Below are 14,232 nucleotides of genomic sequence, written 5' to 3' on the forward strand. Positions count from 1 at the left end.
TCTTTCTGATACAGGCAAACAGATTCAAGTGGGAAAAGGGAGGTAATTTATTTATTCATTTTCCTTGTGTCATCGAGCAATTAAGTAGTTATTTCCTACTTGTTTTCTGGCAATTGTAAGACTGGATTTGGAGAATGGGAGAGCATTAACAAAAGAAAATAGAGACAGTTAACTGTATTGAAGTGGATCAAGGCCCTATTTTTGGCAGCTAGTCTATTTAAATTTATTTTTGCCTTTTTCGTGTCATTGTCTTAGATTTCTTTTGCCACTGTCTTTTAAATCAGACCTCTCACGTTGAACTACACAGAACAAGAAATTCAACAGTGGCGTGAACAGCGTAAGAAAAATTACCCGTCAAAAGCTAACATGGAGAAGGTATGCTTATAGGCGATCTCTGTTTGATGCTCCGGTTTTATCTTAAGAGAGAAACATGTTATTTTTGATGTGTTAACTGCAGAAGTTGAAAGACAATTCTATGCGGCTTGAGGTCACAGATGCAATTGCCAAGATACGGCGTCAGGTATCCAAACTTGCCATCATTGAACAAAGACATAATTTTGAGTCATACAATATATTTTTGTGAATTTCTTCTCTCCCGTCTGAGTAGAAAGGGATAATTCATGATGGGGCGATAAAATTGGATATTGAATATTTCTGTTGCTTATTGATTTTCCGTGTTTTGAATGATTTTGCCTGGTTCTGGTGTTTCTGGTTTGGGACAGCAGTTGTGTTCTACTTTTTGCTGGTTTACCTATGTAGCCGTGCTTGTTTCTATACCGACGTTAAATGGCTCACAAATCCAAACCGTTTGCAATAGCTTGCCATGAATCCATCAGCAATTGCAGAACATGGAGCAAGCATTACCTCGCCGCTAGCTGAACACAAACAAGAATATATGTCATGAGAAAATGCCATAATCACCAGCCACCATTCATAAACCCATCTCCGGGGAGTTGAAAAAGTGAATTGCTTCACCAAGATTGGTTCCTTTTACCTACAAAGCTACCATGATCATTACCCTTCTGCTCAATTGAAACAAGGACCGGGGGAGAGAGAGAGGTGGAAGACAATAAGAAAGATTGTGCCACCCCTTGAAACAATTAGAAAAGATTAATGCGGAATACGAAATTTTAACGGCCCCCTTGATCACGAAACTATGGACCATCAATTGTACTGTAATTTATAAAACTTCCCAACAATTCTTGATTCCAATAAATTAACTTAATTTCTGTTTCTGCATAAATCAGTTTGTGATATTCCCCACTATTTTGTTTAAGCATGAATTGTTGTCGTATTCTCCATTTTGATAAGGAAAGTAAGATAGATGATGCTGGAATAGTAATTGGATACAGTACAAGGGAATTGATCGATTTTAGGACTATCAGGTGTTACATTTGCTTCAATCTTGTATGCCTACATGATAGTAACAACTAGTAGTGTTGCTTGTATTTGTTGAACGGATAGTGGCAGTGGAGGACTCCACTGATGGTGGTGAATTTTTGTTATAAAGCAACAATTAGGCCGATTTAGAGGTTAAAATTATTTGAGTTATACCATCACCAAGAGGATAGATTTTGGCACATAAGTGTATTAATACAGGAGTGCAAATTGTAGCAAGTGTTGGTAGGGGGTCTGTTGTGGAGCAAAATCACACCTACTGTCTTGTATGGTACTTATGTGAAGGGGATTAAGAAGTGACGTCGGAATGTAGTTGCACATTTACAACAAGTGATAGCTTTTGGTACAATGAACATACATTTGGTCCAACAACATGATTGGTTGATTTGGGATCAATCTTACCGGCATCACAAATTTTAACTACTGGTTCTTTTATTAATATTCAATTCATGTTCGGATTGTTCTATAGTTTTGGAGCGTCTGGCAAACCTCCTCTTGTTGTCTTCTTGAGTTTGATCTTCTCCTTCCATGATAAACAATTGTCAACATTTCTCTCAGGAACTCAAGGAGATATTGGAGAAGCAAGCTGAATTAGGTTGTGAAGTTGCAGAAATACCATCATGTTATTTACCAGATTCTGAAAGACAGACTGATGGCAGGGTTAAAGATCAACACGCATTCGGGAAGAGGGAGAGATTTCCAAACAAGTGTGATAGACAGGGCAAATTCCATCAAAAGGACCAGGTCTCTACAAGACATAGGCCTGCCGATGGTTCTGCAAATTTTCATGATCGAAATGATTACTTTGCTAAGAAACAAAGATTGGCAAGTGACAGCACCCATTTGGATAATAAACGGGAGTCATCTCTGTTGCAGAAACTGCTGTATTCGGATATTAAAAGAGACGCAACATATTTGCTGCAAACTTTTCGGTTCATGGTGATGAATTCATTCTTCGCGGATTGGCCTAGCAAGTCTCTGAGATTTCCGGTGGTTATTATCAAAGAATCAGGTGATGAAAGTGGCTGTTCGGAAAAGAAGAATCAGGTGGCGGTAGACGATGTTTCTGCTTCTCATGACGGGGATTTTGTAAGAAGAAGTGTAGGTCAAAGTCTTCAAGAAGAGGGAGAAATTACCGTCTGATTTTCTAGTTTTTATATAGGTATATTATTCTACGTTGATTTTGTTGGATAAGGTTAACATTTGTTGCATATGTGGTGGATATGTAAGAAAGAAATTGGAAAAGAAAAAAAAATATCTTATTTCTGAACGAGTAATTATAACATAAATAAATACACAAATATTTATGTACATGCATTTGTATCATATGGTATGTAAACATAAACATATTCCTCCCCCAAATCCGATTTGTTGAACTATTTATATTTTTTAAAAGTTGTTAATATTTTTATAAGTTATGTCCACTAGCACTTTATGTGAATTTATTTATTGTGTAATTCAAGAATGCATCTTCAGTCTTTACCGACTTTCTAGTTCTTATTTTTCTTTTGGGCGATGTGACGTGCTTCTAGAACGTATTCCAAAATCAGACAAGGGAATGCAAGTATGCAACCATATTTTTTTATTGTTAATAATTAATAAAATTACAAATAACATATAATATAGATAATAATATTATCTTAATTATTCAAGTATCTTTTGCTATAAAATATAAACAAAATAATTTATTCACACGATTGATTCACGTCGATGATAAATAAATATATTAACACGACCCAAACACAGTCATCTACGTTGCCTGATATTATATAATAGTTTGTAATAAAATGTGCAACATAAAAATACATTTTTTTTAAAAAAACTAACATACAAATACATTAAAAACTCCGAAGTGAGATAAATCTCCAACACTCTATGATATTATATTTAATTTTAATTAGATTGTCGCCACCCGTTACGTCGTTTTTGCTTTCCCAGTTTTCTTGCAATCATCGTCCTCCTCCCTTTGACCCGTTAAATTTTTTGGATAATGCATCGATTTACAATCACATCAAACCAAATTATACGCCGCTCGAAATCTTCTCCAATTGCCTTGTTGTTTCTTGAGTTATACATCCTCCTCCAAGCAAAGTTCATGCATACCAAACTTTAATCGATACTGCTACAGCGTAGTTTAGTTAGCTTATTCTCACTGAATAGGAGTTCAAGAATGATAAATATAAGGGAATACATTGCTCAGGGGCCAATCTGTATGGAAGTTACGCTTTCCTATCCGTTGGGGAGGTGACAATACTTGGTGTGAGTTGTTTTATTTATTTGGTTGAATTCGGATTTCATGGGCTGTTCTTGAATTTTTGCGAGTCCTGGTGATTCTGGTGGAGATATCCATCTGGGTTTGTTTGGATTTTCCAGTTTAGATGCTACGTTTGTTATATTCTGGTGATTATTTTGGGATTCACGGTTGGGGTTTTCTTGGTCTTTGATCATCAGATCCTCCATTGTGCATTTTTTTAATTCACGTGCCTTGAACCGTTATCTTCCTTAATACTCCTTCTCTTGTTGATTTTCTACCTACCGCAAACCTTCTTTCGAATGGATTCAAATTCCCAGGTCGAAATAAATGAAGATTCTGACCAAGTTCCTTACTTTTTACAAAATTCATCCTCCCGCCGAAGTATGTCATCTGTCCGTTCGGGATATCAGGTGGCCACTCTGTCAGAGAGATGAACTTTAGTGATCATGGATCAGATCCGGCAGTGAGACACGGGACGAGGGGTGCTGGTTCTGAAGGGTTTAGCGCATCCAATAAAGAGATGAGTGATGATGGCGCCAGATTAATTTATATAAATGATCCTGGGAAAACCATTGAGAAGTTTGAATATGCGGGGAACTTAATTAGGACTGGGGAATATCCTATCTTGACTTTTATGCCTAGGAATTTGTTTGAAACAGTTTCATCGGGTTGCATACATCCACTTTCTTGTGATTGCCATTCTCAACCAGCTTCCCCAGCTGGCTGTTTTTGGTCGGGCAGCTTCAATTATGCCATTAGCCTTTGTTCTGCTGGTTACGGCCATTAAGGATGCATATGAGGACTATAGGCGGCACCGATCAGGCAAGATTGAGAATAATCGATTGGCCTGGGTGCTTGCAAACGAACAGTTTCAGCAGAAAAAATGGAAAGACATATGGGTTGTTGAGATCATCAAAATTTCTAGGAATGAAAGTATTCCTTGTGACATGGTACTACTCTCCACGAGTGACTCTACTGGAGTTGCTTACATACAGACTACGAATTTGGACGGTGGACAGGGAGTCAAATTTGAAGGCTCAATACGCGAAGCAAGAGACGCATATGAAAATTCTGGGTGAGGAAAGGATTAGTGGGCTGATCAAGTGTGAAAAACCCAATAGGAACATTTATAAATTCCATGCAAATATGGATCTTGATGGAAAACGTATTTCCATTGGGCCTTCAAATATAATTCTATGGGGTGTGAGCTAAAGAACACTGATTGGGCCCTTGGTGTTGCAGTTTATGCTGGTGGAGAGACCAATGCTATGCTCAACAACTCAGGAGCTCCATCGAAGAGAAGCCATCTTGAGACATGTATGAACCGGGAGATAGTTTTCCTTTCATCGGTCATGGTGTTTGGATAAGAAGACACAAATATGAGTTGGAACAAATGCAATTTTACAGGAAAAAGGACTATTCAAAACCTGAAGTCGAAAAAAATTACAACTATTATGGTTGGGGAATGGAGATTTTCTTTTTTTGTTTCTCATGTCAGTTATTGTGTTCCAAATTATGATTCCCATATCGTTGTACATATCCATGGAGCTTGTCTGTGTAGGTCAGGCATATTTTATAATCCGTGATTACAGGATTCTTGATCAATCCTCGAATTCTAGATTTCAGTGCAGGGCATTGAATATAAATGAAGATTTGGGACAGATAAAATATGTTTTCTCTGACAAAACCGATACGCTTACTGAGAATAAAATGGAATTTCAATGTGCCAGCGTCAGTGTTCTAGACTTCAGCAATGGGAAAGCAGACTCTGAAAATGGGTAAGTAGGATCTTTAGTCTAAGGTATTATAATAGCAAATTGCGTTCATGCTCTTAGCTCATGTGCATTTCTCTTGCTCCTTTTCTTTTTATTCCATGACAATATTACATATCATAATATGCCTACTGATTTTGTTACAGCCATATTTTCTATTCTTTTTTAATTTGTTTTTGTTAAAAGAAATGAATTGAAGGAAAATTTTTATTCAACTACCATTCAAACGTTCTAAGCTCTATTTATACTATTACAAATCTTGAATAGTAAACACGTTTCTTAACAACTAAAATAGCAACTCTCAACACTCCCCCTCAAGCTTGATAAAGATTTATTACTCCAAGCTTGGACAACAAATAATGGTGTTGCGATTTTCCTAAAGCTTTCGTAAAAATGTCTGCTTGTTGTTGGTTGGTTGGAAGATAAGCTGTTGCAATCTTCTTCTCTTGAATCTTCTCTCGCACTATATGGCAATCAATTTCTATATGCTTCGTTCTTTCATGATATATGGGGTTTGCTGCTATATGTATAGCTGCCATATTATCGCAATACAGCACTGTAGGTTGTGTGAATTCTATCCCCAAATCTTTCATCAGTCCCATAATCCATATTATTTCACAAGTCGTATTTGCCATCGCTCTATATTCTGCCTCAGCCGAAGACCTTGAGACTGTGCTTTGCTTCTTTGTTTTCCATGATATTGGAGCATCTCCAAGCTTGATGCAGTACCCTGTTACTGATTTTCTGCTCATGGGACAAGTTCCCCAATCTGAGTCACAATAAGCTGTTAACGTGAGTGTGCCATGTGCTGGTAGAAAAATGCCAAGACCTGGAGATGACTTTAGATATCGCAAGACTTTCCTTGCTGCATTCATGTGAGATGTCTTTGGTTTTTGCATGAATTGACTCAAATTTTGCACCGAGAAACAGATGTCTGGCCTTGTTACTGTCAAGTATATTAGCCTTCCTATCAGCCTTTTGGATCTTGAAGTAATTCATCGTCTGATGAGTTCTGATTGTCAATCTGATCAAACTCAATGGATGTCAACTTGATGTTTTGTTCCAAAGGTGTCTCGCAGACCTTTCCACCAAGTAAACCTGCTTCTGAAATCAATTCTAGAGTGTATTTTCTCTGATTCAAGCAGATCCCTTGCTTCGAGCGAGCCACTTCAATACCTAGGAAATATTTGAGTGATCCCAAGTCTTTCACTTTGATTTTTGAATGTAGATAGGCCTTAAAAGCTGCAATGGAATCCTCACAATTCCCTGTTATCACTATATCGTCCACATACACTAGTAGAATAGTGACAGCTTTACTTTCCTTCTTAACAAACAGGGAATGGTCATTTTTAGACTGTATAAATCCAGCATGTTGCATTAAGCTTGCAAACCTGATATTCCATTGTCGTGAGGCTTGTTTAAGGCCGTACAAGGATTTGAGCAGTCTACAAACCATAGACTCCCCCTGAATGCGAAATCCTTGAGGAGGGTGCATGTAGATCTCCTCATCTAAGGCACCTTGAAGGAAAGCATTAGTAACATCCATTTGATGGAGTGGCCATTGCATTCGAGCTGCCAAACTTAATAAGCAGCGGACAGTGACAATCTTAGCGACAGGTGAAAACGTATCATGATAATCGATACCCTGTAGCTGGGTGTACCCTTTTGCAACAAGACGAGCCTTGAAACGATCCACACTACCATCAGAATTATGCTTGATTTTGAAGACCCATTTATTGCCAATGGTAGATTTTCCAGGAGGGAGTGGACAAACAACCCAAGTCCCATTGGCTCGAAGAGCTTCTAATTCTTGATGCATGGCAGCTCTCCATCGCGGATCGGTAATAGCCTCATGGTAAGTGGAGGGTTCTTTATGGGCAGAAATAGATGCAAGGAATCCTTGGTAGGTAGGGGATAATTTTGAGTAGGACAAAAAATGTGATATAGAGTGAGGAGTGTGGGTAGACTGATGGATCAAAGGACAAACAAAATCCTTGGACCAAGTAGGAGGTTGAGTGGTTCTTGATGAGCGCCGTATAGAGGGCGGCAAATGCTGATCATGAGATGGAGAAACCAACGAAGGAACATCAGGATCCTCAAGAGAAGGAGGATGAGATGTGGAAAGGGGATGTGAAATGGCGGGTGTGGCAAAAGGGAATATGTGTTCATGAAACTGAACATCACGGGAGACCAGGAACCTTCCATTTGTAAGATTCATCAGTTTGTATCCTTTTTGGTTAAGGGAATAGCCAAGGAAAACACAAGCTTGAGCACGAGGAGAAAATTTATCTCCACGGGGTAAAACTGATGCATAACAGAGACATCCATGCACTCTAAGATGATCATATGAAGGAAGGGTGTGATGCAGCATCTCAAATGGTGTTTTATTTGATAACAAGGGGGTAGGGATGCGATTAATGAGATAACAGGCCGTAAGAACACAATCTCCCCAAAAACGATGAGGAAGAGAAGCCTGGAATTTAAGAGCACGAGCCACTTCAAGAATATGGCGATGTTTTCGTTCAACAAGGCCATTTTGTTGTGGGGTATAGGCACATGAGCTTTGATGAACGATACCAAGGGAAGAGAAATAAGATACACATTCAGATTTGAAGAAATCAAGGGCATTATCAGTTCGTATAACCTTGATTGTGGTAGAAAACTGATTATGAATGAGCACAATAAAGGTTTTGAGAATCGGAAAGAGGTCGAGTTTGGATTGCATCAAATATGTCCAAGTTACTCGAGTAAACTCATCAACGATGGTGAGAAAATAACGCTCACCATGGTAAGTGGCATTGCGAAAAGGTCCCCATAAATCTAAATGGAGTAATTGAAATGGAGCAGTATAAGATGTGGAACTTGAAGTGGGAAATGGTTGGCGAGTTTGTTTGGCTTGGTGACAGATGCTGCAATGTGAGATATTTAAATTGCGAGAAATGAAAGACAGTAACTTCATGCGTGTTAAGGAAATATGACCAAGTCGTTGGTGCCAAAGAGTGTCTACAGAAGGCTTACATACATTGTCTTGAGCAGAAGTAAAGTGTTAGAAGGCAAGACATTATTACAATTGAAATTACAAGCTGTTTTGAGCTGAGAAGGAAAGCTAGAGGAATCAAAAAAATATAGTCCATTGCGTTCTTTACCAATCCCCAGAATCTTCCCATGTTGTAGGTCCTGAAAGACACAAAAATGAGGGTAAAAAATGACTGAGCATCGATTTTCTTTTGTAAAACGAGAGATGGATAGTAAATTGTGATTGAAGGCAGGGACTTGAAGGACATTATGAAGAGTAATGGAATCAGTTATGGCTATGGATCCTAAAGTGGAGACATTTGTGGTGTTACCATCTGGCATTTTAACCGAACCACGAGGAGAACCACATGAATGAGAGGGAAGCAATACAGAATTTCGTCCCACCATATGATCATTAGCACCACTATCAATAATCCATTGTGAGTTCAAAGAGGAGGGTGAGATGGATGAAGTACCTGCCATATTCACTTCAGGAGAATTAGAAATGTCCAAAAGTCGATCCTTGTTGAAGAGTTTCAAGATCTCAGCATATTGCTCCGGGGTAAACAAAGCATCAGGCGCAGGACTGACAGTAGACTCGATTTGAGGAGTACAATTGTTAGACATATTGGCATTTCTGTTTTTGTAGCCATCCGTCTGATATCTCGGAGTTTGACTCTTACTTCCAGGTTTGTGCAACCGATGACCAACTGGATATCCAACTATTTTGAAGCAATTTTCCTTCAAATGCCCAGTCATGTGACAATACGCACATGTAAGCAATTCTCGCTTCTTATCATAGAATTTACCTTTAGTAGAATAAAAAACAGAGGATGCGGGTTCAATGACCTGTGATGATGAAGACAATAAGGAACGTTGAGATTCCTCTTGAACAACCATGGAATAAGCTTGACCAACCGAAGGTAGTGGAGTCATGAGTAAAAGGTGGCTTCGAACATGTGCATAACTCTCATTGAGGCCCATAAGAAATTGCAAGAGCTTATGTTGTTGATCATGTTCCACATACTTCCGAGCAGATTCACAATCACATCGAGGCAAAATAACAAGCGAAGCATACTCATCCCAGAGTTGGCGCAATTTAGAATAATAGACTGAAACAGTAGTAGGACCTTGCACAAGTCTTCCAATATCGCGGTGAATCGAGAAGATTCGAGATCCATTAACGGTATCAAATCTATCCTTCAAGTCATTCCAAACTGTAACTGCATCAGTGGAGTAAACAATTCCTCCTAAGATTTCTTTAGATACCGCATTCATAATCCAGGACATCACCATCGCGTTGCACCTTTCCCATTGCAACAGCAGATTTGACCCGATTTCAGGCCGCCGGCAGCTTCCATCAATGAACACCAATTTGTTCTTAGCTCGCAATCCGATTAGCATTGCTCTGCTCCAAATCCCATAGTTCTCAGATCCAGTGAGCTGCTCGGTGATTAGGTTGAGACCAGGTGTATCCGAAGCAGATACATAAAGTGGATCATGAACTTCAATTCGCACCGCCATAGATTCAGGAGCAATATCAGAAGAAAAACTAAGAGATCAAGATCAATCACCGATAAAATTACCGATGAATCTGCAATTGAAAAAAAAAATTTAGATTGAGCGTGAGGATTGCTCTGATACCATGTTAAAAGAAATGAATTGAAGGAAAATTTTTATTCAACTACCATTCAAACGTTCTAAGCTCTATTTATACTATTACAAATCTTGAATAGTAAACACGTTTCTTAACAACTAAAATAGCAACTCTCAACAGTTTTCAGTTTATGGGATTGTTTTGAGGCCAAAGATGAAGGTAAAGATTGATTTGGAGCTCCTGAAATTATCAAAAAGGAAATACACAAATGAGGGCAGGCTAGTTTATGATTTTTTTGTGGCATTGGCCGCTTGTAACACCATTGTACCTCTAACTATGGAGACATCTGATCCTGCTGTTAAGTTAGTAGAATACCAAGGGGAGTCTCCAGATGAACAAGCATTGGTCTATGCTGCTGCATCCTATGGTTTTATGCTCGTTGAAAGAACTTCAGGGCATATAGTTATCGATATTCAAGGGGAAAGGCAAAGGTAAATCAAAGTTATTTTTGTCCCACTGTATTTGCTAATGCAATCATGGGTTTCCCTTTTTTTTAATTACTGTGACATCTATGGGTATGTTTGCTTATGTTTGAGGTATTTTTTAAAATACTTCCTGAAAATGTATTTTTGGGAAACGAATTGGGAAATATGATGTATGCTGGCCATGTTCTCTAAAGGAGTCTGTGTCTACTGTAGATGTTTATACCGTGTTAAAGTTAATTAGGCTTATTTAATTTTTAATAACAAGTATATATTTTAAAATGTTAAATTTTAATTTAGAATTAGAATATAATATAATAGCAGGATTACTGCTCAGTTGTAAATGTTAACGATTATATGTGGAGGTGAAAGTTGAGTGAAGATATATTTATGATTAATAGTTTGAAATGATATGGATATTTTTGTTTACTTTTCTGGAAATGAAGACATTTCTGGAAGCGATAGAAGAATAAGTGTGCTTTTCACTTCTCAGTCCAGGAGTGTCATATCGTTGGGAGCTTAGTGTCTTCGAGATGAGAAGTTGCTTATTGACTGAGAAACAAATAATTATTTGGCATTACGATAGAATGCCTATGAGACAGGGAGATACTATAAAAAGATGCATCTCGTCATATATGAACTAGTCTACTACGACAGTTTTAATTGTGCTTTTTCGTACATTGTTCTTCATTTGTAGCTTTCCTGTTTGAGTTGGCATTACGTTTAATTTTTTTAGTTTTTCATTTTATTTTATCTTTGATTGTTTGATTTTTCCATTCCTTTTGTCCTATCAAACATTTGAAGTAGATATTTATTTTAATTATGTTGCAGTTTCAGTGTCGGGTTTGCATGAGTTTGACAGTGATCGAAAAAGAATGTCAGTTATATTAGGTTTTCCTGATAAGTAGGTAAAGATGTTTGTAAAAGGAGCTGATACCTCCATGTTCAGTATCATAGATAGGTCTTTGAAGTTGAACGTGGTAAAAGCGACTGAAGAGCATTTGCACTCTTATTCCTCAAAGGGCTTGAGAACACTTGTTATTGGAATGAGGGGTATGAATGCATCTGAATTTGAGCAGTGGCAATCATCTTATGAATTGGCAAGCACAGCCTTGAAAGGGAGGGCAGCTTTACTTCGCAAAGTGGCTAACAACATTGAAAACAATCTTAATATTTTAGGTGCATCTGGAATTGAAGACAAATTGCAGCAAGGCGTGCCAGAAGCAATCATGTATTTGAGAATGGCTGGTGTCAAAGTCTGGGTGGTTTTGACTGGAGACAAGCAACAAACAGCAATTTCAATCGGTTACTCTTCTAAGCTCTTAACGAATAAGATGACTCAGATAGTAATAAACAATAACAACACTAAGGACTCATGTAGAAAGGACTTAGAAGATGCTTTAGTTATGTGTCATTCAGATGCCACATGTGGGAATCCAATAACTGGTGGGAGTCAACTTGCATTAATTATTAATGGTACAAGCCTCGTCTATGTTCTGGATACAGACCTTGAAGAACAGGTAGTCATTTGAAGAATGCACTAGTCTCTTCTCCCTTTCCATGTTCTAAACTGCACCGCCATTCTTTCCTCTCTCTCTCACTCCCACATGGTTAAAACAAATACCCTTTTGTTATCTAATTTATTCATATCAATCTTTCTGTAGCTTTTTGAATTAGCAAGCAAATGTACTGTTGTATTGTGTTGTCGGGTGGCGGACAAAGAGAAAGAAAGTAAACTTAGTGTCATTGGTTGAGCTTCTAATGAATCAAACTTTTTCTCGTCACAATTATTAGGTTCCAATGATGTTTCAGTGATCCAAATGGCTGATGTGGGCATTGGAATTAGTGGACAAGAGGGCCGGAAAGCTCATCGGATTTTGCAATGGATCAGTTCAGATTGTTGGTCCCGTTGTTGTTAGTTCATGGACATTGGAATTATCAGCGGATGAGCTATATGATATTGTACAACTTCTACAGGAATGCTATTTTTGTCCTCTTCTTATTCTGGTGGGTATCCTTTGGAAGATCAATGGTCCTCTGCTCATTTGTTAATTTATTTATGAATATATTCAATGAATATATGGATAGCAGTTACCTATTATTTTGGATCAGGTTTTATCTGAGCTTGAACTCAGCTTCCGAACTCGAGTCAAGTCAAAGAACTAATGTAAATGAACTTGACAATGTTAATTGATTACATTTTGAGTTACTATTTTCATCTTGTAATGAATAAAAAATGTTAGTCCCCTACCCGTATCGAATTGAATATAGTTCTTTTTTTAGTACATGGTATATTCTCTTTTTATCTTGTAATAATTAATCCTCTGCATGTATCCAATAGTGTATGGTACTTTTACTACATGTTCTACTTCGAGTCTTATCTGAAAATATTGTTCAAAGATACTATTGATATTTACAATAAAAAAAAATAATATTTTTGGAATAAAAATAATAACTTTTCATGGATGACCTAAATATTGACCCGTCATACGAGTGTTTTTCCATGTATGAATCATATTTCAATGAAAAGTTGATGAGCCGATCCACTTACACGTATTGTTTCTATAGTTATATCGTATTTTTTGTAATTTTGTCATTTGTGAGATATTTAGCTTTGAATTATCTCCTTTCTTCATTTTTTGGTTGGACGATTTAATTACGTAATTACATCTCGAGTGTCGAGGTTCAATCTTTTTATTATATTTGTTCCTTTGGAGACTTAGAAGTTTTCCGACTTTGGTTATGTTAAAAAAAACCAGATTTAAATATGTATAGTTTCAATTTACAACTTTAACTTAAATAAAATTTCGTTGACAAGTATCATTATTTTCATTCTCGTCTGAATGTCTTGATTTTTTTAGTCAAATGAGTTAATATACTTCGATTTCACAAAACATTCAAATTGGACAAAATAATATTAATTTTAATCTAATGTGTAATGCTTTGATTGATCTATGTATAATTAATGTGTATTCTTCATTTTTTATTTATTTACTTTTTATTTGTTGGGTACATCGATGTTTATGTTAATAATGATAGATATAACTTTTTTCGTACCAAAATTGAATTAGGAAGTTGTATTCACATGCATTAGATTTTGTCATATATCTCATAAACAATAGATTTATCCTTAATAAATATGTCTTTTTGTTATTTTAGTTTGTGTATTTCGTTAAAATATTACGGAATTCAATATCTAATACTGTCATTTAGATTCGAGTTAATTGAAGTATAATGTCATTTAAATTAAAACATGTTCAAGGCGAATTATTTTAAAAAAAATTCAATTTCCATAATTATCTTATTATAATGATTTCTATTATTTAATTCACAAAATTTTTTAAAATCATATTTTAATTACATTCAGATATGTGATATTTTATCGACAAAAATTTACTTGATTTCTATGTAACTAATGTATATTGTTCTTCTTATTATTCTTATAATGTAGATATAGTCGATTATAGTTTATTTTCATTTTATTATAATTTCATATGATTATTCAGATAATTTGAATAAGTTTTTTTTGTCAATCAATTCAGATTTCTCAACCCGATATTTTATTGTTTTTCTTTATATTTTCACGAACAATTAAAATTTCTATAACATGTGCTCAATTTGTTTTCCCTCGAGATTGGATATGTAAAATTGTTTAATTTATTTTATAAGTTATCGCTGTGTTAAGTTGATATTATTTAAAGAAATTATATGATT

The 14,232-nt window shown here is 36.5% G+C and overlaps 1 protein-coding gene and 1 pseudogene across 1 annotated transcript; both read left to right on the forward strand.

Moving 5' to 3' along the window:
- Positions 1-6: 6 nt before the first annotated feature.
- On the forward strand, positions 7-2,709 carry LOC140821044 (uncharacterized). The gene is made up of 4 exons (XM_073181454.1): positions 7-42; positions 285-375; positions 458-520; positions 1,957-2,709. The coding sequence occupies exons 2-4, from the start codon at positions 367-369 to the stop codon at positions 2,539-2,541; spliced, it is 657 nt and encodes a 218-aa protein (XP_073037555.1). The 5' UTR covers positions 7-42; positions 285-366; the 3' UTR covers positions 2,542-2,709.
- Positions 2,710-3,284: 575 nt separating this feature from the next.
- On the forward strand, positions 3,285-12,793 carry LOC140821036 (phospholipid-transporting ATPase 1-like; annotated as a pseudogene).
- The last annotated feature ends 1,439 nt before the right edge of the window (positions 12,794-14,232 follow it).

Source organism: Primulina eburnea, unplaced genomic scaffold (assembly GCF_022965805.1).
Source record: "Primulina eburnea isolate SZY01 unplaced genomic scaffold, ASM2296580v1 ctg385_ERROPOS411500, whole genome shotgun sequence".
In the NCBI taxonomy this organism is placed as follows: domain Eukaryota; kingdom Viridiplantae; phylum Streptophyta; class Magnoliopsida; order Lamiales; family Gesneriaceae; genus Primulina; species Primulina eburnea.